At 40.9% G+C, this 26,940-nt stretch overlaps 2 protein-coding genes across 2 annotated transcripts in view; both read left to right on the forward strand.

Annotated features, from left to right (window-relative positions):
• The first annotated feature begins 267 nt into the window (after positions 1-267).
• LOC124113398 (alpha-aminoadipic semialdehyde dehydrogenase-like) lies at positions 268-17,775 on the forward strand. The gene is made up of 20 exons (XM_046473726.2): positions 268-522; positions 1,439-1,492; positions 3,039-3,104; positions 3,968-4,048; positions 4,667-4,790; positions 5,436-5,568; positions 6,099-6,143; positions 6,303-6,380; positions 7,411-7,468; positions 8,403-8,442; positions 9,086-9,127; positions 9,708-9,802; positions 11,210-11,294; positions 11,825-11,931; positions 12,787-12,903; positions 13,085-13,182; positions 13,822-13,895; positions 15,275-15,350; positions 15,496-15,556; positions 17,017-17,775. Exons 1-19 carry the CDS (start codon positions 325-327, stop codon positions 15,548-15,550), a joined length of 1,626 nt encoding a protein of 541 aa, XP_046329682.1. The 5' UTR covers positions 268-324; the 3' UTR covers positions 15,551-15,556; positions 17,017-17,775.
• Positions 17,776-21,759: 3,984 nt separating this feature from the next.
• LOC124113405 (alpha-2-macroglobulin-like protein 1) overlaps positions 21,760-26,940 on the forward strand; it is a 61,818-nt gene continuing 56,637 nt past the window's right edge. Inside the window, exons 1-2 of the mRNA XM_048392735.1 lie at positions 21,760-22,161; positions 26,669-26,820. Coding sequence (XP_048248692.1) covers positions 22,097-22,161; positions 26,669-26,820 — 217 coding nt within the window. The 5' untranslated portion in view covers positions 21,760-22,096. The remainder of the gene's footprint in view (positions 22,162-26,668; positions 26,821-26,940) is intronic.

Here is a 26,940-nt window from a genome sequence, read left to right on the forward strand (position 1 = left end):
AGTTTAAAACTGCCGAGGAGTTTAATTTTCAAAATATACAAGGGTGAGACTATGCAATATTTCCCGTCGAAGCCAGTTTTTTTATTTTTTTATTCATTAATTTATTTTTATCAGTAGTTCGCTTTTTCTCGAACCACAGTTATTCGGAGCTCTTCATAAACTGAAAATACCATAAAATTTGTTGGGTATCAAGGTACAATTCTTGAAAGATTTGCTGTTCATGTTTTCGTCAGAGATAGCCGGTGACACTTTTTCAGACCCTAACCTCTCCCCCCTTCTCTTCATATAGACCGGCCCAAAGCCAAGTGGAAAGTCAACACACTGATGGCGAGTTTTGTTCGAGTGTTGTTGCGGTACAAACGTCCATCTTCTCTTGTCATCCGCTCATCTATTACCACACGACATTACGCTGCAATGTCGGGATTACTCATTGAAGACCCAAAGTTTGCTTGGCTTAAAGAACTTGGATTATCTGCGCAAAACAAGGGTGTATATTACGGTGTTTGGGGAGGCGAGGGTGAGGTGAGTTTGTCGGAGGTCAGGCTGAACAGGAGGGCCCGTATTTAGTATCAAGTTCGCTTAATTCGCTTTCAGTGCTACGAAAGTTTGTGCATGATACTTTATGCATGTTGTGGCAGCTGAGATAACACATAATGTTTTCTGCGACATCGATATATCAGAAAAAGTTCCATTCTTGTTTTAGTGCGAACACGTACACATGGCAATGTAGGTGAAGGTCGCGGGGGCGTGACCAATCAGCTAGCAGAAATGCCTGTACATGTGTACCCGTTTCATTTTGACAGTAGCCACGTGCACTGGAATGTCACATATATAATTTGTTTTATGCCAGACATTTTTGTAGTTGTATTACACACAATCTATTTATTTGAACATTTGTTGTATTTTAAAAAAATCAAAATTGACTTCAGAAGTCAAATTATTACCCTGATCATGCTGATTTATATTATAAATATTTATTTAGTTCTTGGATTGTGATAAAAAAGTTCACCAAAGTTATTTGGTGCTGACTGATATCCCTCATATTGAACATGGAAATGTGGAAACCATCCTAGAATATCAATTTGGCTGGAATTAACGTGATGGAAATGATCAATATATAGTTTCCCACTTGAATATGATATAGAATCTTCATGAGTATACTTTGATGGACATATTCAACGTTTTGTGTTTTCCCGTAGTATTTCATTTAGTGTGTTGACTTGTCAGAAAATAAGAAAACATACAACTTTATGGATAGCAACTTTTAGTCTATTGCATTTAGCCACGTTTCGATGTAGATTATTACATCGTCAATGAGCTTGACCACGGGGTAAATATCTACATAAACCTGAAGTTGTTATCCACAAAGTTGTGTTTTTTTCTCTACTCAACAACTATAGAACGCCAAACAAACAGTTATGTTTACATGTGTTTTCAGGAAACAACGTCCTATTGTCCTGCAAATAATCAGCCAATAGCAAAAGTCATTCAGGTGAGCCAGACCCTGATTTGGGGCAAATAGATCTGAGTTGTTGATATGCCATGTTTGTCACTGACTGAGGCAATGTGTATTGGCTGGCCACAATGAATACTGAGCAACTACTTTCCTTGGATGGGTGACCTCAAGCTTGAGTTTACTCCTTAAGTCAAGGGGAGAAAGTATAATGTTAACAAACATGTTACAGTACATTTTTTATAAAACATTTACAATGCTTATTAGACACACAGATACACACACAGACACAGACACAGACACCCAGACAGAGAGTCACACAGACACCCAAACAGACACACTCACACAGACACACACCCACACACGCTCAGACACACACACACACACACACACACACACACACACACACACGCTCAGACACAAACACACGCTCAGACACACAGAGACACACACACACAGAGACACAAGACACACAGACAGAGACACCCAAACAGACACACACACACACACACACACACACACACTCAGACACAAACTCAGACACAAACACACACTCAGACACACAGAGACACAGACACCCAGACAGAGACACCAATACAGAGACACACACACACACACACACACACACACACACACACACACACACACACACACACGCTCAGACACAAACACACACTCAGACACACACACACAGAGACACAAGACACACAGACAGAGACACCCAAACAGAGACACACACACACACACACACACACACTCAGACACAAACTCAGACACAAACACACACTCAGACACACAGAGACACAGACACACACAGAGACACCAATACAGAGACACACACACACACTCAGACACAAACTCAGACACAAACACACACTCAGACACACAGAGACACAGACACACACAGAGACACAAGACACCCAGACAGAGACACCAATACAGAGAGACACACACACACACACACACACACACACACACACACACACACACACACACAGACACAAACACACTCAGACACACATAGACACACACACGCACACACATTGTTTGTATTTGACAAATAAAATGTAGCTCTTAGTATAACACCTGTTACAGTAATTTATCTCTCATGAATTCTGATGTACTTGACAGCAGGGTTGTCATGTTGCAGCTTCTCGTGCATCCGTAGCTGTTTTCATCCAATGCTGTTTATCATATTCTGCTGAATCATATTTAATGCCACATATTATCAGCCAGCAGAAGTTGCTGCAAGAACATCCAAGGGAATTGATTAATCTTTCTTTATTATCATGATTATGTGTTTAGTGAACAAAAAGCTCATGATGTTAATTTTTCTCATTAGTGTATCCTTCAGTCAACATTATGGTCATGGTGCTATCTCCCGTGTCTTGTAGACCTAAAGTTAAACTCATGCATGACTCTCTACATTGTTTGCGACTGAACAGAATATGCAGCGAGTCATGATGACTCGCTCTTTTCATAAGTTAGCTGAAACTGTGAGTCAGTCAGGTTTGTCTTGTGGCAAACTTGCCATTTAGTGAGTTTTATTAATTAGACTGATTGATTTCTGAGTGTTCTATTTAAGGGAAGTCCTGCTGACTATGAGAAGGCAATCACTGCAACCAAAGAAGCGTGGAAAGTATGGGCAGATGTGAGTACAGTGTTTTCCTGAAACCATGTTTTTTATAACCGACTTCGTAACCAATTACAGTACTCCATTAAGTCATGACCCAGAATACATGTATTACCCATTTGAAATGTAGCAGGGTGTGGGGTCATCCAACAGATGACATCCTCAGAACCTCATCTTGTGTGTCTCTTGAAAGAGTTACCTCCTTGATGTTTGTTGGTTTGTTGTTTAACGCCGCAATATTCGAGCTATATGACAGCGTTCTGTAAATAATCGAGTCTGGACCAGACAATCCAGTGATCAAAATCATGAGCAGTGATCCACACAACGATGACATGCATCAACCAATACAGCAAGCCTGACCACCCGATCCTGTTTGTCGCCTCTTACGACAAGCACAGTCGCCTTTTACGGCAAGCAAGGGTTGCTGAAGACCTATTCTACCCCAGATCTGTTACAATGTGTGAAGCCCATTTCTGATATCCCCGGCCATGATATTGCTAAAACTCACTTATCATGCCATGGCTTTATTTCAGCCATTATTGACTTGTGTTTGATTATTTCAGGATTGTAACCACTGTTTTTTTCTGAGCAAGGCTTGATTATTTATTTGCACTGTGATTGAGGTTGAATATTTAGTAATGCTGAGTAAAACATATTCGCCAACTCATAAATCTTTTCGGGCTTTGTATATGAAAGTCTCTATGCATTATCGTTGACGTATTTTACCACTTACCAATGTTGTTGCTCGGAGTGAACCATCACATGATTTGAATTCACCAGTATTATTATGACAGATTTTTGTGTATGTAATAATTATTCATAGTTGCATGTCTGTTTGGTCAGGAAATGTTTGTTGACAGCTCATTATTACATCCCTACAGGTTCCTGGTCCAAAGAGGGGGGAGATAGTGAGGCAGATTGGAGAGGCATTCCGCAAAAACATCAACCTCCTGGGAAAGTTGGTGAGATGCATTGTGATATGAATGTACACTTAATCACTGTACATGTGGGGGGGCGGTCGGGTAGCCTGGTGGTTAAAGCGTTCGCTCGACCCGGGTTCGATTCCCGACATGAGTACACCGTGATATTGCTGGAACAATGCTAAAAGTGGCGTAAATTGAAACTCACTCACTCACTCACTCACTCACTCACTCACTCACCCACCCACCCACCCACCCACCCACTCACTCACTCACTCACTCACTCACTCACTCACTCACTCACTCACTCACTCACTCACTCACTCACTCACTCACTCACTCACTCGACTTGGCACTAGACATTTACCTTTAAGAGTACTTACACTGTCTGGAGTAAATGTAAAGACCCAGTGTAGATATTTTTTCCAATGAAACAAAATGCTGATATTTTATTGTATATTTTATATGACTGAAATGACAGGAGTGTGGCTGCAATGTATGCTCTGGCGTATTGTGTGTCATTGTACCCAAACAACATGAAATGTTGCTCATGCTATCAACCACTGATTGCCTGGCCCGGACTTGATTATTTACAGGCTGCAGTGGTATTGCTGCAATATTGTAAAACAACATTCATTTTCTCGCCCTGTCCTCCTTCAGTTGGCGATGGAGATGGGGAAGATCGTGCCGGAGGGGGTGGGAGAAGTGCAGGAATATATCGACATCGCTGACTATGCCGTCGGACTCTCTCGCATGTTTGCTGGGCATGTCTTTCCATCAGAACGTAAGGAAACAGTGTTATACAGTAAACTATGGTTATAACGAACACGCTTATAACGAACTGACGGATATAACGAACTTACATTTTTGGTCCCGAAGACTTGCTGTAGTTATGCTGTATATGTTCTTATAACGAACTACGGTTATAACGGACTAAAATTAGTAGTCCCTTTGAGTTTGTTATAACCGTAGTTTACTGTACATTCATAGTATGGGAATAATAACTACAGCAGGGTCAGACATGGCCACAAGTCCACTATTCTTGAGACCACGTTTTTTTCTCCCAATATCTCAGTATTTTGCATAATCATTAATCTGAAATGTTCTGTGGACTAGCCGGCAGTATAATGTGGTCATGCTGTCTACCACAGTAAACTTTGAAAATAAGAAACAAATACTGTTTTAAGTCAGAGTAAGACCAGCATCACATGTTTATTTTTTTTATGTTATTCATTGAAATTTATTTAACTGTTTTCGTAACACTTTTGACTGTAACTTTCATGATCTGGTAAGCGGCGCTCTGATTGGTCAGATGAAAGGTCATTCTGACGTGACCCCTAATGGGATGTCCTCAGATCTTTGTTTAGCGGTAGCGAGAACTAAGATCTGATTTTAATGAGATTGTAGTAAAGATGTGTGTTTACTCCAGGTCCTGGACACATGCTCATCGAGCAGTGGAACCCACTAGGGGTCATCGGGGTCATCACCGCCTTCAACTTCCCCTGTGCCGTGTATGGCTGGAACTCGTGCCTCGCCCTCGTCACGGGAAACACTGTGCTGTGGTCAGTGACCATCACCTTCATCTTATGTCTTTCTCAGACTTCCTTTATCTGGCACAGAATGTACATCCATATATGAGTAAAATTAAAGTCAAATTTTGTTTTAAGAACTCTTGCATGAAGGAAATAGGTATTAGTCAAAAACAAGACAGCTAATCATTCTATTTTCGATAAGAATTTGCACATGGAGACTGACAATAAGGACAACTCTCAACTCTTTTTGATGATGTAAGGGAGATAACTGTCACCACAAGGGAGATAATTCTCATTCCTGGACGTGAAGATTGTTTTCTCCCTTATACAGTCATTAAGCAATATCTCTTGCTATTTTGTTCCATATTGGAGATGATGATAAAGAGGAATCAGGAATGAGTTATCTCCCTTCTATTACTAATCTGACTGTTGTGGAATGTCATTGTTATCCAATAGCAAGAATGGTAGAGATGTTGAGCCCACCATGATATTGCTGGAATGTCTCACTATGTGTTGAGCATATACTGTGTTAATTGTACATCGGTTTGTCTTGTCCACAGGAAAGGCGCTCCGACCACCCCACTGACGAGTGTAGCTATGACCAGGTGGGTGTCTGTCATTGTGAAGCCTAATGGTAGGCTGTTGTGAACTTGCACTAACATAGCCTTATAATCATTGTGTAAATCCTTGTATTTCTAGTAACACTTTTGTCTTGATATGAAAAAGCCATTTTTAGCTGTTATTTGCTTGTTTTATTATTTCAGGATTGTATCTAAGGTGTTAGAGGACAACAACATCCCGGGGTCAGTGTGCTCCTTGGTCTGTGGTGGTGCTGATATCGGGTGAGGAAGCCATCTGGGTTGTTGACTTGTTTACCCAATAGGTAGTCTAGTGGTTAGTGGTATTGCCAGTTCTATTCCCAACATCTGCGGTGGTTTTTTGTCACTCAGTCATACAAATTCTGTCTATCGTGTTAGATAGTCACACTAGATGTCCCTTGCTGGGTAAGCTCCCTTGCCTGCCATCTGTATAAATATAAATATATCCAATAGGTAGTCTAGTGGTTAGTGGTATTGCCAGTTCTATTCCCAACATCTGCGATGGTTTTTTGTCAGTCAGTCATACAAATTCTGTCTATCGTGTTAGATAGTCACACTAGATGTCTCTTGCTGGGTTAGCTCCCTTGCCTGCCATCTGTATAAATATAAGTATATCCAATAGGTAGTCTAGTGGTTAGTGGTATTGCCAGTTCTATTCCCAACATCTGCGATGGTTTTTTGTCACTCAGTCATACAAATTCTGTCTATCGTGTTAGATAGTCACACTAGATGTCTCTTGCTGGGTTAGCTCCCTTGCCTGCCATCTGTATAAATATAAATATATCCAATAGGTAGTCTAGTGGTTAGTGGTATTGCCAGTTCTATTCCCAACATCTGTGATGGTTTTTTGTCAGTCAGTCATACAAATTCTGTCCATCGTGTTAGATAGTCACACTAGATGTCCCTTGCTGGGTTAGCTCCCTTGCCTGCCATCTGTGTAAATATGATACTGGCATTTATAATTGTTTCATGACCACCTCTGTGGCCTAGTGGACAGAGAGTCTGCCTGAAGAGAGCAAGATCAGGGGTTCGATACCCGATCGCATCTTACCAAAATAAGTTAAAAGATGGTACTTGTTGTTACCCTGTCTGGCGCTCGGCATTAAGGGGCTAAAACAAGGACTGGTCGGCTCAGAGTCAGTATACTGTGTCTGAGTGGGGTATTTTTGTTAAACTGTCTATGTCAGTGGGATAGCACTATAAACATGATTAAAACTGGCATTGGTCCGGACTAGGATATCTATCTAATGACACTCTGGTCTGTATTCTGCAGGACCCTGATAGCCAAAGACGAGAGAGTGAACCTGGTGTCTTTCACTGGCAGCACACCTGTAAGTACACTAATTCCAAACAAACAAATGTATCTTGGTTTACTTGATCATTTTAAAGTCAATTGTTGTGTATTTTGTGATGAAATACTGTATTTAATAAATCTATCAAAATAATATTGATATCTCTCTTAAGTAAAATAATATATTGTCTCACGCGAGTGAATAACACTTTTGGCCGAAACTACTTTCAGTCTGATTCACCGACACTATGGTTTTCTCATTTAGCCGGAACTACTTTCAGTCTGATTCACTGACACCATGGTTTTCTCAGTAAACTCATGAATGTCAGTATGAAAATCGACATATTCACTCTTGGCTGCACCATTCATGTAAATATCATTTTTGTCAAGTCAATCGATGAGAAAAATATTATTTTACTACAGAAGACGAATGTCCTCAATTTACACAGAAATAGAATTCTATGCTAGTAACAAGAGGTGACTTAATTGATCAGATGGTCAGTACGGTGACTTGGTTGATTGCCTGTATTTATACCCCAAAGGCATGGAACGTTGCTCATAATATCAATCATGCAATAAAACTGGAATATATTAACTGAGGCATTAAACATTCAGTCACTCTCTTCACCACATCATTATTCATGTTGACATGGGATGTTCCTGCTAGGCTTTCAAACAACCATGATTTCACTGTGATTTCAATCTCCTTCAAATCTGTTTTTTTACGATACCTTCCTTTTTTAAGATCCTAAGATTCCTCTATCGTGTCGTGTCAGGTGAAGTATTTAATCAACCAATTAGGTTGAGACTTGCAAATACCCTGAATGAATAAATTGTCTGCATCTTGAAAATGCATGCAATCGGGCAGTTCTGAATGCAAAAAGATAAAGCAGCACTGTTGTGTTTGAAGTTGAATGAGAAGTGTTAGTTTCTGTAACTGTTGAGCTATTTAACATGATACTGTTCTGTTGCAGATTGGTCAGAAGGTGTCACTGATGGTCCAGGAGAGATTTGGTAATGTTCCTTTGTGTTTGTTTTCTCTTTCCTGTGAAACCTTTGCGCTTCAGGGTGGTCAGGTAGCCTAGTGGTTAAAGCGTTTGCTTGTCACGCCGAAGACCCAGGTTCGATTCCCAACATGGATACAATGCACGAAGCCCACTGTGTCTCCCCCCGTGATATTGCTGGACTATTGCTAAAAGCGGCATAAAACCATACTTACTCACGCACTCCATCAGCACTTCATATCACATTCAAATAGTCTGACGACTTCTGTTAAGCAGCAGGAGCCGGATTGGCCCAGTTGCCTTACCAATCTGTGGTAGAGTTGCATCCCTTGGATGTGCCAGGATCTGATGATTATGGGTTCCCAAATTCACACAGTTGATCCTAGTTTTCTTAACACCATACTGATATGCTTCATGGGTCTGCAAAGTGGGAGTCTGATACCTGCATCAATTTATGCTTTCCACCAGCAAGAAGCTGACTTATTGTGATATCACTGACATCAATGTGTTAACCCCTTAAAAGTCACTCACTGTGAAACAGCAAATCAAAACATCTACACTTACAATTTAAAGTAGAATAATTGAAGGTTTCGTTTCAGGGTGAAAAACATGGTGGCATTAGAAGTTTTAACAGTGGTGTTTTATTCTTTCAGGCAAGTTTTTATTGGAGCTTGGTGGAAACAATGCAATAATAGGTATGTTATAGAAGATGGAATATCAAGCTACAAGACATGACATGAAAATTTAATCTGTTGAATTTCTTTAAATATGTAAAAAACTGCTACCAGAGTTATGTCTTTCATGAGCTTTAATTAATCAGGATTGAAGTAACTGCACCATGACTCCTCTGCCAGAATAGGTCATCTGCACCATCTGTACCCTTCTCATGCGAGACAACATACTGATGACCTGATCGCATTGTGTATGTCACTTTGCTCACATGTAGTAGGGGCGGTGGGGTAGCCTAGTGGTTAAAGCATTCGCTCGGTACGTTGAAAATCCGGGTTCGATTCCCCACATGGGTTCAATGTATGAGGCCCATTTCTGGTGTCCCCTGCCGTGATATTGCTGAAATATTGCTAACGGCGGCGTTAAACCATACTCACTCACTCACTCACCCAGATGTAGTAGTGTGTGTGTGTATGCAGCCAGGCAGTGGATTGCCTGTGCCAGACTGTTGACAGTGATATGGCGGGAGTATTTGCTGCAGCGGAAACGACATTTTCTCAACTACTTACTCTTCGAGCGCTCAGTAATTCCCCTGTGTTCTGTCAGTTGATGAGGATGCTGATCTGGAGATGGTTGTGAGGGCAGGAGTGTTCGCCTGTGCCGGGACTGCAGGTCAGAGATGTACCACAACACGCCGCCTGGTGAGTGGAGTTGTCCCCCTTGTACAGTCCCACTGTCCCCCTCTGTTTGCCACCATGCAGTAGGTTTGTTTGTAGAACCAATAGTGATCAGAATTAAGCTGCTGGAGGTTATCTGTTGTTGTGAATGAGGACAACATTTTGTCAAGATGAACAAGAAAGAACTTAGCTCCTGGGTTCATTTCCAGTGTAGGTCTATAGTTAGTATCATGTGTGATACTGTATCAACTGAGACACTGCCTACTGCTAGAGCTGCATTGATCAATCACTCACTATCTTTTTGTTTGTTTGTTGTTTTACGCCGCACTCAGCAATTTTCCAGCGGTCTATTATGACGGCGGTCTGTAAATAATCGAGTCTGGACCAGACAATCCAGTGATTGACATCATGAGCATCGATCCACACAATTGGAATACGATGATATGCATCAACCAAGTCAGCGAGCCTGACCACCCGATCCCGTTGCTTCTTACAACAAGCATAGTTGCCTTTTACAGCAAGCATGGGTTGCTGAAGACCTATTCTACCCTGGATCTTCACGGGTCTGATCGCCAATAGACAAGGGATGTGCCATAGCATATGTAAACCCTGAAAGTAGTACCTAACTGACCTTTATATATCTGTAAATGACCCCAGCAGATTCCTTTTTATATCCATTTGGCTTTATCCTACACATTATGTGATGAATAAGTATGTTTTAGTCTGTTTCAGATTAAAAACGATGTTTTATTGGTCTGTTTTCAGTCGTACAAATGGGTATCTCTCATACCCTCACGTCTAGTCGCACGTTTAAAAGAAAGCCAGAAGCTGGAATGTAAACATTAAACTTGTTTCCATCCGGTTGCGCACGCACCTCCCTATGGCATGTCACAAATCTCTAAGCGCGCCTCTGAGCTGGTCGCTCGAGAAAGGCTTTCGCGGTAGAATACTGCTAGTTCGTATTCTGCTAGTACTTATCGCTTGTCTACAGTTGTTGTTCTAATAAAGTAATAATAAATATGTCTTCCCTGTAGGCTCCTGGAATGTAATCCTTGGTAATGCATTGTTGTGTTCAACACGTGTTTCACTGTTTGACTTGATTTTACACGTGGCAACATGTCGGGCTTCCTGCGACTAGACGTGAGGGTATGAGAGATACCCATTTGTACGACTGAAAACAGACCAATAAAACATCGTTTTTAATCTGAAAAACCCATATTAGTTTAGTGGACAGGCACAGAAATGTATATTTTGTCAGTCGTTTACATCGAGCTTGATGGCATCCAGTAACATAGGAACACTGGACAAAGCATGTCAGCTGATTGTGGAACTCACACAGCAGCCATGTGTGCCATTATTGTATCACAGCAGTCCAGATTCTCCTCTCTCTGATCATTCTTGTAGACTACACATTCATTGTGTCTGTTTCAGATTCTCCATGAGAAGGTGCACGACCAGGTAGTCGAAAGGCTGGTCAAGGCGTATGGTCAGCTGAGGATAGGGGACCCCCTCGATGGTGAGTGGCTCTACAGGTAGTGACCATCCACGCTTGTTGGTCATGGGTTCGAATGCCGGATTCTCCCAGATTTTAAAATGTTCACAGGCCTACCATGGAATTACATAACATAACAGATTATGCAGGTATGTACAAAATTGGGTTCAAAACTTGTATCATATCATATTTATAGTTCATGCAAAGGCTAGAAGATGATCAGATGATGTGCAGTGAAGACCCGTGAAGATCTTGGGTAGATCTTCAACAACCCATACTTGCTGTAAAAGGCGACTATGTTTGTCCTTAGAGGTGACTAATGGGATCAGGTGGTCAGACTTGCCGGCTTGGTTGATGCATGTCATTGTATCCCAATTGTGTGGATCAATGCTCATGATATCAATCACTGGATTGTCTGGTCCAGACTCGATTATTTACAGACTGTCATATAGCTGGAATATTGCTGAGTGCGGCGTTAAACAACAAACAAACGAACGAAATGTGCAGTGAAGGACATGGCCTGGACACTTACATCTGCATGTTTGTTGTTTCAGATGGAGTGTTGTACGGGCCATTGCACAGTAAGCAGGGCGTGGCCCAGTACAAGCAGGCAGTGTCTGATGCAGTGGCACAGGGAGGCAAGATAGAGTATGGAGGCAAGGTCAGTCTTTGTTAGGAGTGGAACAATGCCAATGGGGGCATGAAACTATGGACAAACGCTAGACTAGGGTTGTCATTTTGTGTGTGTTTATATCTCAATAGATGCCAAGTCCTTAAAAGAAGAAGATTAAGAAAATACTGTTGTGACAGTCTCCATCTTAGCGACTGAGAAAATAGTTGATTTTTGTTATATTTACTCTGACAGTATATGTGTCTATAAACTGCTGGGCAAAAGAAAGTATGCACTTGAAAATTGGATTTGCCCAAACAATATTAACATGAACGAAACGTTATAAGACTAAAAACAGTTGCCATAACACTGAAAACTTAAGGTCCAAAACACGAATACATCACCATCGAATAACCATTTCATGTGTGTCTCATTTTTAGACTCCATAGAACATAGATGTATTCTTTCCTTTGCCGGCAGTTTATGTCTACGAAGATGTAAAGACGCAGTGTAGAAGACATGTTTGTGGAGAACTAGAAGGAATAATATGAGGCTCTGTGCTCAAGTCTGTGTGATAGATTTCCTATAGTCTGCTGTACAATGTATGTCTCAATAAAGTGCAGAGTTGCGTCCCTTGGGCACGCCAGAAACCTATGATTGTGGGTTCGAATCCCGTTTCGCCCCGATTATGTTTCTAGGTTTGTCAGCACCATACCTGTGCTCGTGGGTTTCACCGAAGTGGTAAATGTCTGAGACCTGCATCACTTGGGGCTTTCCTCCCACATTAAGCTGACACGCCGTGATATAACTGGAATACTGTTAAAAGCGGCTTTAAACCAAACTCACTCACTCACTCACTCAATAAAGTGAATATGGAATTGCTAAATCGAGTCTGGGGTTCTGCAGGTGATTGACCGTCCAGGGAACTTTGTGGAACCAACTATCATCAGTGGCCTTGCCCATGATGCTGCAGTCGTTCAACGCGAAACTTTTGCCCCCATTGTGTACGCTCTCAAGTGTAAGGTATGTATGATATCAATATAACTGAAGGATAGGTTAACCCAAAGTGTTGGCCGTGGTTGGCTAGTGTTTAAACCATGTATGTTGCTGTGATACTGAAGGAATGAATGGTGAATAAGCTATACCCATTGTCCACTCATGTACTGCTGTACTGTGTGGTAATTATCTAACTGTGACATTTCAGAGTTTTGAGGAGGCTGTTGAACTTAACAATGAAGTGAAACAAGGACTCACCAGCAGCTTGTTCACGAGGAACCCGAACAAGATCTTCCGGTGGATTGGGTAGGTTGTTTAAAATAGCATCTTCATATGGGTTGAGTGGGTTGTCTCATCAATGGTGATTGAAACAAGAAGTTGAATTGGGTAGGTTGTCTAAAACAAGATGATCAGATGGATTTGGCAGGTAGTTTAAATTCACAAGAAACCCGAACAAGATCTTCAGATGGTTTGGGTAGGTTGTCTTTGATGATGTTTTGATGGGGTGAGTGGGTTGTCGAAAACAAGATGTTCTGATGGCTTTGGTTGGTTGTCTTAGAAGATGTTTGGATGGGTTGGGTTGGTTGTGGATAACAAGACGTTTGGATGGTTTTGGTCGGTTGTCTTAGAAGATGTTTGGATGGGGTGAGTGGGTTGTCCAAACAAGATGTTCGGATGGGTTAATGTCTGTAGCCTGACAAGTTATTCAGATGTGTTATTTCTATAGTGATTCCTGTTGCTGCCTGTATATAAAGAGTTAGCTCCCATGGTTAGTTATTTACAAGAATTACTTGTTGATCTCCCTGTAATGTTCACTGAATTACTCTGTCATGGATCAGTAAAGCTAAGGTACTAAGCTGCCATTGCCTTACAGACAGTTTATTTTGCTACCCAAATTACTGCTTGTGGAAATCAGTCTGATGAGAAAAATCTTCCTTTTTTTAGGCCTAAAGGATCTGATTGTGGCGTAGTCAATGTGAACATTCCTACCAGTGGGGCAGAAATAGGAGGAGCTTTTGGTAAGTGTAAATCCATCTCTGAAACCCTGCAGTTGGGTTATCCGGGCGGGTATCAGTTGTAGGATGGACAACTGAGTGATCCTTGTGTGTATTGGACCCAGGATCCCTCCATGTTGTGAGATGGACACACTGAGTGATCCAAGTAGGCATCCGACCCCTATCCCTCCATGTTGTTAGAAACACATTGAGTGATCCGAGTGTGTATTGGACCCAGGATCCCTCCATGTTGTGAGATGGACACACTGAGTGATCCAAGTAGGCATCCGACCCCTATCCCTCCATGTTGTTAGAAACACATTGAGTGATCCGAGTGTATTTCGGACCCAGGATCCTCCATTTCGTGAGATGGACACACTGAGTGATCCAAGTAGGCATCCGACCCCTATCCCTCAATGTTGTTAGAAACACATTGAGTGATCCGAGTGTATTTCGGACCCAGGATCCCTCCATGTTGTGAGATGGACACACTGAGTGATCCAAGTAGGCATCCGACCCAGGATCCCATCCATGTCGTTAGAAACACACTGAGTGATCCAAGTGGGTATCAGACCCAGGATCCCATCCATGTCGTAATATGGTTACACTGAGTGATCCTAGCGTGTATCCGACCCAGGATCTCTCCATGTTGTGAGATACACACTGAGTGATCCTAGTGTGTATTTGACCAAGGATTCCATCCATGTCGTAATATGGTCACACTGAGTGATCCGAGTAGGCATCCGACGCAGGATCCCTTCATGTTGTGAGATACACATTGAGTGATCCTAGCGTGTATCCGACCCAGGATCCCTCCATGTTGTGAGATACACATTGAGTGATCCTAGCGTGTATCCGACCCAGGATCCCATCCATGTCGTAATATGGTCACACTGAGTGATCCCAGTGTGTATCCGACCCAGGATCCCATCCATGTCGTAATATGGTTACACTGAGTGATCCTAGCGTGTATCCGACCCAGGATCCCATCCATGTCGTAATATGGTCACACTGAGTGATCCCAGTGTGTATCAGACCCAGGATCCCATCCATGTCGTAATATGGTCACACTGAGTGATCCCAGTGTGTATCAGACCCAGGATCCCATCCATGTCGTAATATGGTTACACTGAGTGATCCTAGTGTGTGTCTGACCCAGGATCCCATCCATGTCGTAATATGGTCACACTGAGTGATCCCAGTGTGTATCAGACCCACAATCCATTTGAGTACATTCAACCAAGTCACCGAGTCTGACAACCCTGTCCATTTTCGTCATTTCCTTAGACAAGCAGAGATTACTGGGGACCAGTTCTACACAGGAATCACGAGGGTTTTGTTCTGTTCTGTTCCCATCTGTTTCGTCATGAGCCTTGGTCTATGTAGTTAGTGGACTGTTTCAGGTGGAGAGAAGCACACCGGCGGTGGGCGTGAGTCTGGCAGTGACGCTTGGAAACAGTACATGCGGAGATCAACATGGTGAGATCAACATAGTGCCTCTTTCTATAATCTGATACAAGCAAATGTCTTTAATAAGAGGGGATGTAGGGGGCGGGGTCAATAAAAAACTGATCAGGTCATGGAAACAGTGCCCATTACTCATATGTGTGATGCACTTTTTCAGTACCATCAACTACAGCACCGAGTTGCCGTTAGCTCAGGGAATCAAGTTTGAATAAACACAGGTAAGTTGAAGGTAATTGTCAGGTCTTTCAGATTTGTTTGTTTGTATTTTAATGCCGCACTCAGCAATATTCCAGCTATATGACGCAGTCTATAAATAATATAATCTGGACCAGACAATCCAGTTGTTGACATCTTGAGTATCAATCTACGTAATTGGGATATGATGACATGCATCAACCAAGTCAGCTAGCCCAACCACCCGATCCCATTAGTCGACTCTTTCGACAAGCATGGGTTGCTGAAGACCTATTCTACCCTGGAATCTTCAAATCGATACCAAATTCTCATGCTCCATCTCCCCCACACCATTGTTTATCCTCCAAAACTGGCTTCCAAAGGAGATATCGTTTACATGAGATCAAGCGATATCCCAAAAGGTTGCATTTAAATGCTTTTTGGACCACTGTGACATCATCGGTTACTATGACATCACGATCACGAGCAAATGACATCAAATTACTTGCCGTAAAAGGCGACTATGCTTGTCGTAAGAGGCGACTAAAGGGATTGGGTGGTCAGGCTCACTGACTTGGTTGATACATGTCATTGTATCCCAATTGCATGGATCGATGCTCATGATGTCAATCACTGGAGTGTCTGGTCAAGACTCAATTATATACAGACCGCCGTCATATAGCTGGAATATTGCTGAGTGCGATGTTAAAAAACAAACAAACAAACACAAGACTGGTTATTACTGTTTACAAACTGAAAAAATTGGAACATTGATGTTTGATGATAGATAGAATCTACAAGTCATGTCCTTTGATATCAAATACCTAAATGATACATAAAAGCTTTTATCGACCTGTGTTGATACAACTGTATATTTGTTATCAAAGACACTTGGGCGAGATTCTTTTTTACATGACAGGGGGCACCGGTGGCCCAGTTGTCTAAGGCGCCGCGATTCGCTGTGCAGAGTTGCGTCTCCTGGACACGCCAGAAACCTATGATTGTGGGTTCGAATCCCGGTTCACCCCGATTATGTTTCTAGGTTTGTCAGCACCATACCCGTGCTCGTGGGTTTCACCGAAGTGGTAAACGTCTGAGACCTGCATCACTTCGGGCTTTCCTCCCACATTAAGCTGCCACGCCATGATATAACTGGAATAATGTTAAAAGCGGCGTTAAACCCAACTCGCTCACAATTATTACATGACACTAGGATGTAGCCATGTCTTACTTTGTGGAACAACACACAAAACCATCAATCACACGCTGTGTTAAACCTGACAAGAAAGCTCACAACCTAGGTCCATCATCATTACCATATTTGGCATAGCACAACAATAAACACACAGTTGTACATCCTCTCATGCACGGCTGCTGCTCCTTTCATCATCAACGTCCGTCACATTCCCCCCCTCCCTCTGCAGGTCGTAGCATTTAGGTAATAAGAGATATGAGAGGTCAAATGATGAAGGGTCAAATGCTGAAAGTTTTCTCTGTCACGCAGACAATACTCAGACAGGCTTTGCCAGCTGGGGGAATGACGTTGCAAGCTCCAGGTGATCCTCCACTGTATACTACAAGTTGTGCCAAGTCGTCAAGCATCTTAAACACCTGTAATTTGACGTGATGTGAAGACTGATCTGTGTTTCAGTATTAACTTTTATTTGGTATGTTGGGCTAAAAAGAATAATAATCTTGGTTCTCAGGCAATGCCCTCATCATCATTTAGTCCGCTGCATGTTGGGTTTTTATTTCCTAATACATAAAAACAATGCGAACTTACTTCCCTTTACATGCGCACTGCTTTTACTGCTGATCTCATGTTATGTTTGTGGCGGCAAAAGGAGTTTGTATACTTGTGTATGTAGGGAGGCCCTTTCCCAGGTTGATGGTACACAACTGTTTATACTAGTTTGAACAAGATAAAATAAAACAACCTGTGCCCCCCGCACTATATTTTCAAAAGTCATTGCCTGAGAATCAATTTTTTATATTTTTTAAAGCCTTAACAGTATTGTTTATTTTGAGATCTTTTAGCATTTACTGCTAGTGCTAGTCTGAGAGTTTTTATCCTAACAAAATTATTGGTTCCAGTTATTGCTGTTAAAGAAAGACAGGATAGGAAATTGTCATTTGGAATACCGTATTCAACGTAATAAGCGCCCCGCTCTAATAAGCGCCCACGGCGACATTTGCTAAGATATTGGCTAGTGAACAATCCCAATTAGCACCCCTTCCGATTGATGAATGTACGGAAGACTTATTTATTCGTGTATAATACGCACTTGTGTGTTATGCACCCTTAATTATGGCATTTAATTTTGAAAAATATATCTGTCGTACATAAACATTTCAGGCTGACAGCATAAACAACGAAATTTATCTTTCAACTCTGTTTATTTTTATACCAAAATAATATTCTAATAAGAGCCCCCTATTTCTTATTTTGAGAGCGCCCTGGGCGCTTATTACGTCGAATATGGTAAGTACTTATGCTTGGATTAACAATCACAGGTGTTGCTATTTATCAATAGGTCCTGCTCTTTCCTTTGGCAATATGTCAAAATTCAAGATTCTACAATTGATATACAGATTGACAGTATTAATGATGTATGCATTTCTCTTTTAAGGAAGTGGTATAGGTATACATTTATTTAAACTTTACAATCTTACATGATCATTAGTACATTTATGATATTGGTAACTATGGTAACATGTACCCCAGATTCAGTGTCTTCCTTAAGCATTACATCACTTTTTAGTTTTGGATGAGTGCTAGTTGTTTGATAATGTGATTGTCAAATATTTGCTACATATATTTTAGTAAATAAATGTGAGATTGCTTATCGTTTGTCCTGTTTTCTCTTAGCAGAGTTGATGCGAGTGTTAGTGCCTGAGAAATAATCAGTTAAGCATAGCGTGAATGTGGATATATGCACTACAGTCAGAGGTGTAACATGATATTAACATTTGTGGTTTTTCATATAGCTTTTGTTCTCCATTTCCCAACATAATGTACATTTATTCACTGACAGGAGTTGCTAAACACAGCCTCGTAAGTTACCCAAGCTGGTAGTCACACGGTGGTATCTCATACCATACCAAGCCGGACCGCACCGTCGTCTAGTGGTAGAGCGTCTGCCTGGAGAGTGAAAGGTCCAGGGTTCGATCCCCGGCTGCGTCATATCAAAAGAAGTCAAAAGATGGTACTTGTTTTACCCTGTTTGGCGCTCGACATTTTTGGGCTGAAACAAGGACTGGTCAGCTCGGAGTCAGTATAATGTGTCTGAGTGGGGTATTCATGTTGAACTGTGGCATGGTCTCTCAGTGGGCTAGCACTATAAATCGGCATTAGTCAGGACTAGTATAAGCAGACACCCCCCACCCAACACACAAACACGCAGGTTGCTATATAAGTGCAATAATCTTGGATGCAACGTTGAACTGCATTTCACCTCACAATACCAAGCCTAACAGGCAGCCATAAAACCTCACTGTCGGCACAAGCTTCACATAGCTCAGTGTAGTGACAAGTCATATCAAAAACTCTTTTATGGAGCAACATGGAGATACAGTTACTGCAGCTACATCTAAGGTCTGAAGAAGTATGTTCCATCAGCTGGCAAGGAGGTGGCTTTGGTTTTCTGGGATACCAAAGGTATGATCCACCAGGACAATGCAGCTGTGCAGAAGTCTGTTGTCGCCATGGCCACAATGTAACACTGTCACTTTGAAATCATTGAACATCATCTGTATCCACCTCTTCCCAAACTTAGATTGAACTGTCCGTCAAGCATTATGCAAATTATGATGATGTCATTTCTGCTTATTTCTGGATCATGAGTGGATCACTGACATGACACGAAATGTTTGGGGAAAGGGTTAGCATGACCTGCTCTACCAGTAGCACCCACCATGCACCCACAGTCCATCATATACTATGCAAGAAAACCAACTATGATTATGATGAAATGATGAAATATAGATGGGCTTAGAACGTTTGGCCAACCCATGTACCTCCCACATCCTACCATTCTAATGTTGGTGCCATCATGCCATGTCTATCAAAGGTCTAAGTCATGTTTGCAGTTATTGTAAAACATGGTTGTATCATTCATTGTCAGTGATCCTGGGAGCTTATCTTGATTAAGGATATGGCCTTGAAGTAATCTTTTTGGACTGGAAAGGTTGATGTTGGTATTTTTAGTATTTTTTTAATTTTAAATTTTATTATTCATGTATGGGAGGACATAGGCCCATGTACATTTCTGTTTCTAGGTTTGTCAGCACCATACCCGTGCTCGTGGGTTTCACCGAAGTGGTAAACGTCTGATACCTGCATCACTTCGGGTTTTCCTACCACATTAAGCTGCCAGGCAGAGATATAACTGGAATACTACATAGGTAAATCAAATCAAAATTTATTCAGAAGAAAGGCCATTGGCCCACGTACAATAAATTACAAAAATCAATTTTGAGACAGATGTGCGTTTTGTCTAACAGAGAGTTGTATATAGACTTTGCACAGCAAATAAAAAACATCAATTGCTTATTGCATGACACTAGAGAGTACAATTTTCTAAAACATGGGTTATGACAATAATATTTTGGGAAATATCTGTTTCTTAAATGCTTATAATATGGACATACTAACATGAAATGGAATTCATCTTCAACAGCTTGCGTGTCACAATAATTACAAAGTCTTTGAGAATATTGAACACCACAGCGTCTACAAACATTTTTCATCAAGGGTAGCTCACCAGATCGCAACTGAAATAAATATGTCTATAACGTTGGCCAGATAAATTTGTTAAATAGAATTTAACGTTCAAAAGTAACTTAAATTCTTTATAGAATATTAATTTACGAGATTCACAAACTTTACTATACCATTCTTGTTGATAACCACCTTTCAGTCTTTGTACAAAGGTATCCATAAATATTTTACAATCACCAACTTCTTGCGAAATCCAAAAAAATCCCAATCCATAATCAAATAACATTTTTTTATCACATGTGACCCATGTAATGCGACCAGCATCATCAAGAGACTTCAATAGTATATAACATTGCTTTGGGTAGCTAGTATAAGGTAAATATAATAAATGTAACCAATATATAATACACCTTTTATGGTAATCAACATACAATCCATATCTACCATAATCTCCTTATACTGCTGCACTTGTTACATGATTTCCAACACCCAAAACAAACTTACAAAATTTCACATGAAATTTTTCAACTGGCACTTTGTTAAAATCCCACACTTCTGACGGGTACAGCAATATGGGCTTTATTTGCATATCAAAAATCTTAATAAGGCTGAGATAGGAATATTCTTAAAATGAATTCTTATTTGCTTCAATGCAAAGAGGGCTTTATTAGCCTTATTCACCAGGGTATTTACGCCCCAAGTCCAACACAAACGGTTTGAAAATATTTACCTAGGTAGCTGTAATAAGTAGAAACTTTGATATTAATGCGTCGGAATTTCCAATTCTCTTTATTTCTAAGTTTGCCACCATTCCTGAAAACTAAAATTTCAGTTTTATCCAAGTTTACATGCAATCCCCATTTCAAGCTACATTTTTTAAGTTTATCAATCTTGCTCTAGGGCCTAATAACGCTGTCATCAAATAAACATAAGTCATCTGCATATAATAAAAACAAAATATCAACAAAGTCCTGTCCAACAAAAATACCTTTCTGCCCTGAAGATTGCAACATGAGTTCTAGCTCAACAATAAATAAAGAAAACAACAGGGGACTCAATGGATATCCCTGTCTGACACCACTTAAAGTATCAAAGAAACATGGAATTTCATAATTAGATAACTTAACGGCTGATGTAACTTTGGAGTACATATCTTTAATTACCCCAAGAACTCTACCATGTTTACATTTTCTTAACAAAATATACCACAACAGTTTACGATTAACACGATCAAAGACTTTTTAAAAATCAACAGATAAACAATACAATCGTCCATTTGTCTTAGATAAGTACTTTTGAATCAAATTCTGCAAAACAAAATTATTATAGGTATTATATATTACTACATAGGTAAAGTGTTATCATAATGACTGTATTTAAACACGCTGAGAGTGCACAATACCTAGAACCTAGTCATCCTTCAAGATAACCACTCATTATCAGTCGTCCCTGGTGTCATAGCCAGGCAGTAGCCCCATTGAAGGGAAGTTATCTACTTACATACTTCACTACTTCCTCCCACTACATCAAGACCAAGGACATGCCCACTAGATGGGCAGTCTGGAAGTATTGGGCATACCCAGTAGTCCAGTCGAGCTCTACCCGAGTTAAAAGCAGGTCAGCTGTGCCGGACAGTCCAGTCCAGTCCAGCTCTACCCGAGTTAAGGGCAGGTGAGCTGTCCCCAGCAGTCCTGTCTGGCACTACCTGAGTTTGGAGAGCGAGGAGCAGGACATTTCAAGACATTTCGGTACCCTAGGATAGTGATACGCATGCAGATAACAGCTTTATCTTATTTACAACATCTTGTCGGCCTTTGAATGTTGCATTAGGAAGTGTGGACTGTGAAGCTTTCTTTCCATCACCATGTTGGCAGCACTCCTCTTCATCGCTGCTGCTGTAGTGGTGCCATGCCTGGGTAACAATAACGGGTGAGTTGCTTCTTGTCAGACGTTTACCGATATCTGTAAATAAGCTAGTATGGACAGTATAAGTCAGTGGTTGATATCATGAGCATGTCGATGCTATCTATCTGGGCACGATGACACACGCAACCAAGCCATGGAGCCTAACCAAGCGCCCGATGTGGTCACCTCTTACGATCAACATATATTGCTGGGGACAGTCACATCGTGGTTCAGCTAGGCCTGTGAATAAATGTCAACTGACTGAAACCGTTTCATTTTACTTATTCATGTGAATGAAATATGTTTTACTAAAAAAATCCCAAACACTTAAAGAACACCTGATTTCTTCATATGACCAAAGGTAATCTCATTGACAAAGAAGCTACTGTCCTGTAAAAAAAATCAGGTGTTCTTTAACTTCTTTTGATTAGTATACTTTGGGACGCACCAGGTATGACTGGTGTTGCAGATTACAAAGTGTATTATGAAAGTTATCGGTTATGTTCATATGACAAACTAATGACATTTAATTAAACTGAGGGGCAATAGAAAGTACACCGACTTTGTATTTTTTGCTGCAATTGAAAACTGAAAGGACTGTTATTATTACATTTGATTGTGTCTATTTAAGCATCCCTCATTCCTTCCCGCAACAGTTTGTAAAAAGTAATCTGAGGTTGGGTAATTTTGTATGCAACCAAACTGTTTCAGTGAAGAGTGGGGTAAAAAATGAATTTGCAACCACATGACCCCTACCATGTTTGAAATGTAAATCTGTGCCGAAAAATGTTCATTTATTGGTTTTCAAAGATAAGGTGTCTAAGATACCCTTCAGCTGTTGTGTGTTATGCAAACGTTTTTGAATGTTAAATTTTTAAAGTGAAATTATATTTACAAAATAAAAACTATGTAGACGTATTCTTCTGTTGCTGAACATCGCGCTAGTACAGTTAACTTGTTAATATACTATCACTAACTGTCAACTGTAAATCAAACATATGCTAACATAAACTGAGAAGATGCATAGTTTCTGATGCTCCTCAGTTTATATACAAAGAGGAACAATATCCCGTTTATGGCCTTACCAACTAGATACTTAAATAAATACAGAGCAGACCTATATCCCCTTTACCACCTAACCAACTGGGTATATTAATAACGACAGAAAGGAACGATATACCTGTTATGACCCAGCCAACTAGATTTTTAAGTAAATACAGAGAAGAACGATATCCCCTTTACCGCCTAACCAACTAACCAACCAAATACAGAAAGGAACGATATCACTGTTATGGCCCAACCAACTAGATTTTTTTTAAATATATACAGAGAATAACGATATCCCGTTTACCGCCCAACCAACTAGATTTTCAAATAAATACAGAGAAGAACGATATCCCCTTTACCGCCTAACCAACTAAATATATTAATAAATACAGAAGGGAACGATATCCCCAACCAACTAGATTTTCAAATAAATACAGAGAAGAACGATATCCCGTTTACCGCTCAATCAACTAGATTTTTAAATAAATACAGAGAAGAACGATATCCCGTTTACCGCCCAACCAACTAGATTTTCAAATAAATACAGAGAAGAACGATATCCCGTTTACCGCTCAATCAACTAGATTTTTAAATAAATACAGAGAAGAACGATATCCCGTTTACCGCTCAACCAACTAGATTTTAAAATAAATACAGAGAAGAACGATATCCCGTTTACCGCTCAATCAACTAGATTTTTAAATAAATACAGAGAAGAACGATATCCCGTTTACCGCTCAACCAACTACATTTTTAAATAAATACAGAGAAGAACGATATCCCGTTTACCGCTCAACCAACTACATTTTTAAATAAATACAGAGAAAAGCGATATTCCGTTTACCGCCCAACCAACTAGATTTTTAAATAAATACAGGGAAGAACGATATCCCGTTTACCGCTCAACAAACTACATTTTTAAATAAATACAGAGCAGAACGATATCCCGTTTACCGCTCAACCAACTACATTTTTAAATAAATACAGGGAAGAACGATATCCCGTTTACCGCTCAGCCAACTACATTTTTAAATAAATACAGAGAAAAGCGATATTCCGTTTACCGCCCAACCAACTACATTTTTAAATAAATACAGGGAAGAACGATATCCCGTTTACCGCCCAACCAACTACATTTTTAAATAAATACAGAGCAGAACGATATCCCGTTTACCGCCCAACCAACTAGATTTTTAAATAAATACAGAGAAGGACGATATCCCGTTTACCGCTCAACCAACTATATACGTACAGATATACAGTAGGAGGCACCATATCCCGTTTATTGCCCAACCCACTAGATACTTAAAGATGTATAAAGATACCCTGTATATGCCCCGACCATATAACACACTAAAAACTTCTATAATAGAAGCTTTAACAGGTATACTAAGACGTATGCTATCCTGTTCATGGCATGATTCACGAGACACTTTCACTTTAAACAGTGCTCCATGAAGCATCTTTAGTAAAACACCGCCTACATGGTTCCTGCAGTGTATTTATCGGTTACTGACATCGCTTATCCAGTATCAGATGTCAAGGACGATGGTTTTACGCCGGTTTTAACAATATTCCAGCAATATCACGGCGGGGGACACCAGAAATAGGCTTCACACATTGTACCCATGTCGGGAATCGAACCCGGGTCTTCGTCGTGACGAGCGAACGCTTTAACCACTAGGCTACCCGACCGCCCGAAGGACGACAGTCTTATAACAGAAGCCCATCTGTAAAATTGTATATTTAGTTTGAGCCATACCTATTTCAGTGTTTACAATTTTTAGGTGAAGCATTCTAATATATGTATTATAAGCTTTGTGTGTATTGCCAGCGGCGTTTTTCTTTTGTGAACCTGAATTTAAAGGACCTTTCGCCATATAAAGTCCGTACCATAAGCCACACTGTTTGAGATTCAAGCAGCAAGCGTGGAGGTTGTCAAGAGATCCGCCAGTCCTATCTCATCTGTCTCTCCCCTCCTTACATCCGGCGCCCGGAACGTCTTAAGTAGACGTCAGTATCGTTGTCTTAACTCTATACATCGTGACGAGAATCTCGGTTAATAACTATAATATGATGCTTTTAATATAATTGCTTATGCAGTCTATATATTAAACACTAATCTTCACACATAGATGTATTTTATAAGAATCCTTTGTTACCATTCATACAAAAACTATCTTAGAAAATATTCTCACGTGGTTTAATCAAGTTACTTGATAAATTATGTAATGCTATGATCGTTATTTGATCCAACGTTTTCTGTTTAATGTGGCATAACCCAGACGGTTTCATCTCTGTTACCGAGGTCGTGTGGTGGTGAGATGGAATGGGCTTTAACATCGCGTTCAAGATTATTTCCATTATAACAGCAGATTATTAGGGATACACGTGTGTGTGCGTGTGTGTGGCTGCTTGCACTAGTCCGGACTAATGTCGATTTTCTATTGCTAGCCCACTGAGATACTACGACGCAGTTTAACATGACTACAGACACACTACTCTGACTCCGAGCCGACCAGGTCTTGTTTTATCCCTTTAATGCTGAGCACCAGGCAGGGTAACAACAAGAACCATCTTTAACGTCTTTTGGTATGACGCGGCCGGGTATCGAACCCCCGACCTTCCGTTGTTACCGAGAGTTACCCACTATTGACAAGGTCTCACGGTGCGACCTTCAGGCGAAGCTTACTCTCTCTGTGACGTTAAGATTTACCCAAGGGGCACTATCGTATGCTTTTAATGAAAAACGTAATTTGTTTCATGAAGTATTGAAACGAAATTGTCCCAGGACTGAAAAATTGCAAATGTAAAAAAAATTTGTTCAGGATTGAATTTGTTTAAAAATTGATAGTTCATTGTGGACTGAAGGAAAACCCCGTATTGTGGGTCCAAAATAATGTGTCATCCTGTACATCTTTGGGCACGGGTGGCCCAGTCGTCTAAGGCGCTGCCGAAAGTCGCTGTCCCTTGGACACGCCACAAATGTATGGTCGTTGGTTCGAGTTCCGATTCACCCCGATTATGTTTCTAGGTTTGTCAGCACCATACCCGTGCTCGTGGGTTTCACAAACGTCTGAGACCTGCATCACTTGGGGCTTTCCTCCCACATTTAGCTGACACGTAATATAACTGGAACATAGCGGCGTTAAACAAAATTCACTCACCCGCCCACTTTGCCTAAAGACTGGTTAGTGTTTTACCAATAGATTAATCTAAAACTAAAATCCAAGTTTACTCATTAATGCACATATGAAGGGGAAAGAAGCTGTTGGCAACAGTGGCAACAGTCTAAGCTAAGATCATCGTAACTCCCATACTTTAACAAAGGCTTACAATAGCCTTAGCGCTAAGATCGTTTTGTGCAAGTCGGCCCTGGTCAGGTACAGCATTAAGCTAAGCTCCCCACCCCCTGATCTGATGAAACGCACGGTCGCGGGTGTGGTGATGATGTTCTAGGTATTCATTTACTCTCTGCTATTAGGAGTTACCTGCTGACGATGCCCAAGGCGATGGAGGTGGGGAAACAACAGAGGATCTGTCTGACACTGTACAAGTACAACCGTATGGACGTGTACTACACGCTGGAGTCCTCCGGCAACAGATACTTCTACCAGGGACAGAAATACAGGAAAGGTGAGAACTCTAAGTCAACTTTCAGCTGTGAGAATGAAGTCCGATTACCAAATCAAACAGCCTGCTTCGAGGTTACCCGGTGGAATCAACGCCGCCGTGAGCTGGTGACGCAGTCATGGT

This window comes from Haliotis rufescens, unplaced genomic scaffold, assembly GCF_023055435.1.
Source record: "Haliotis rufescens isolate VD_foot unplaced genomic scaffold, xgHalRufe1.0.p SCAF_1, whole genome shotgun sequence".
NCBI classification, from domain to species: Eukaryota; Metazoa; Mollusca; class Gastropoda; order Lepetellida; family Haliotidae; genus Haliotis; species Haliotis rufescens.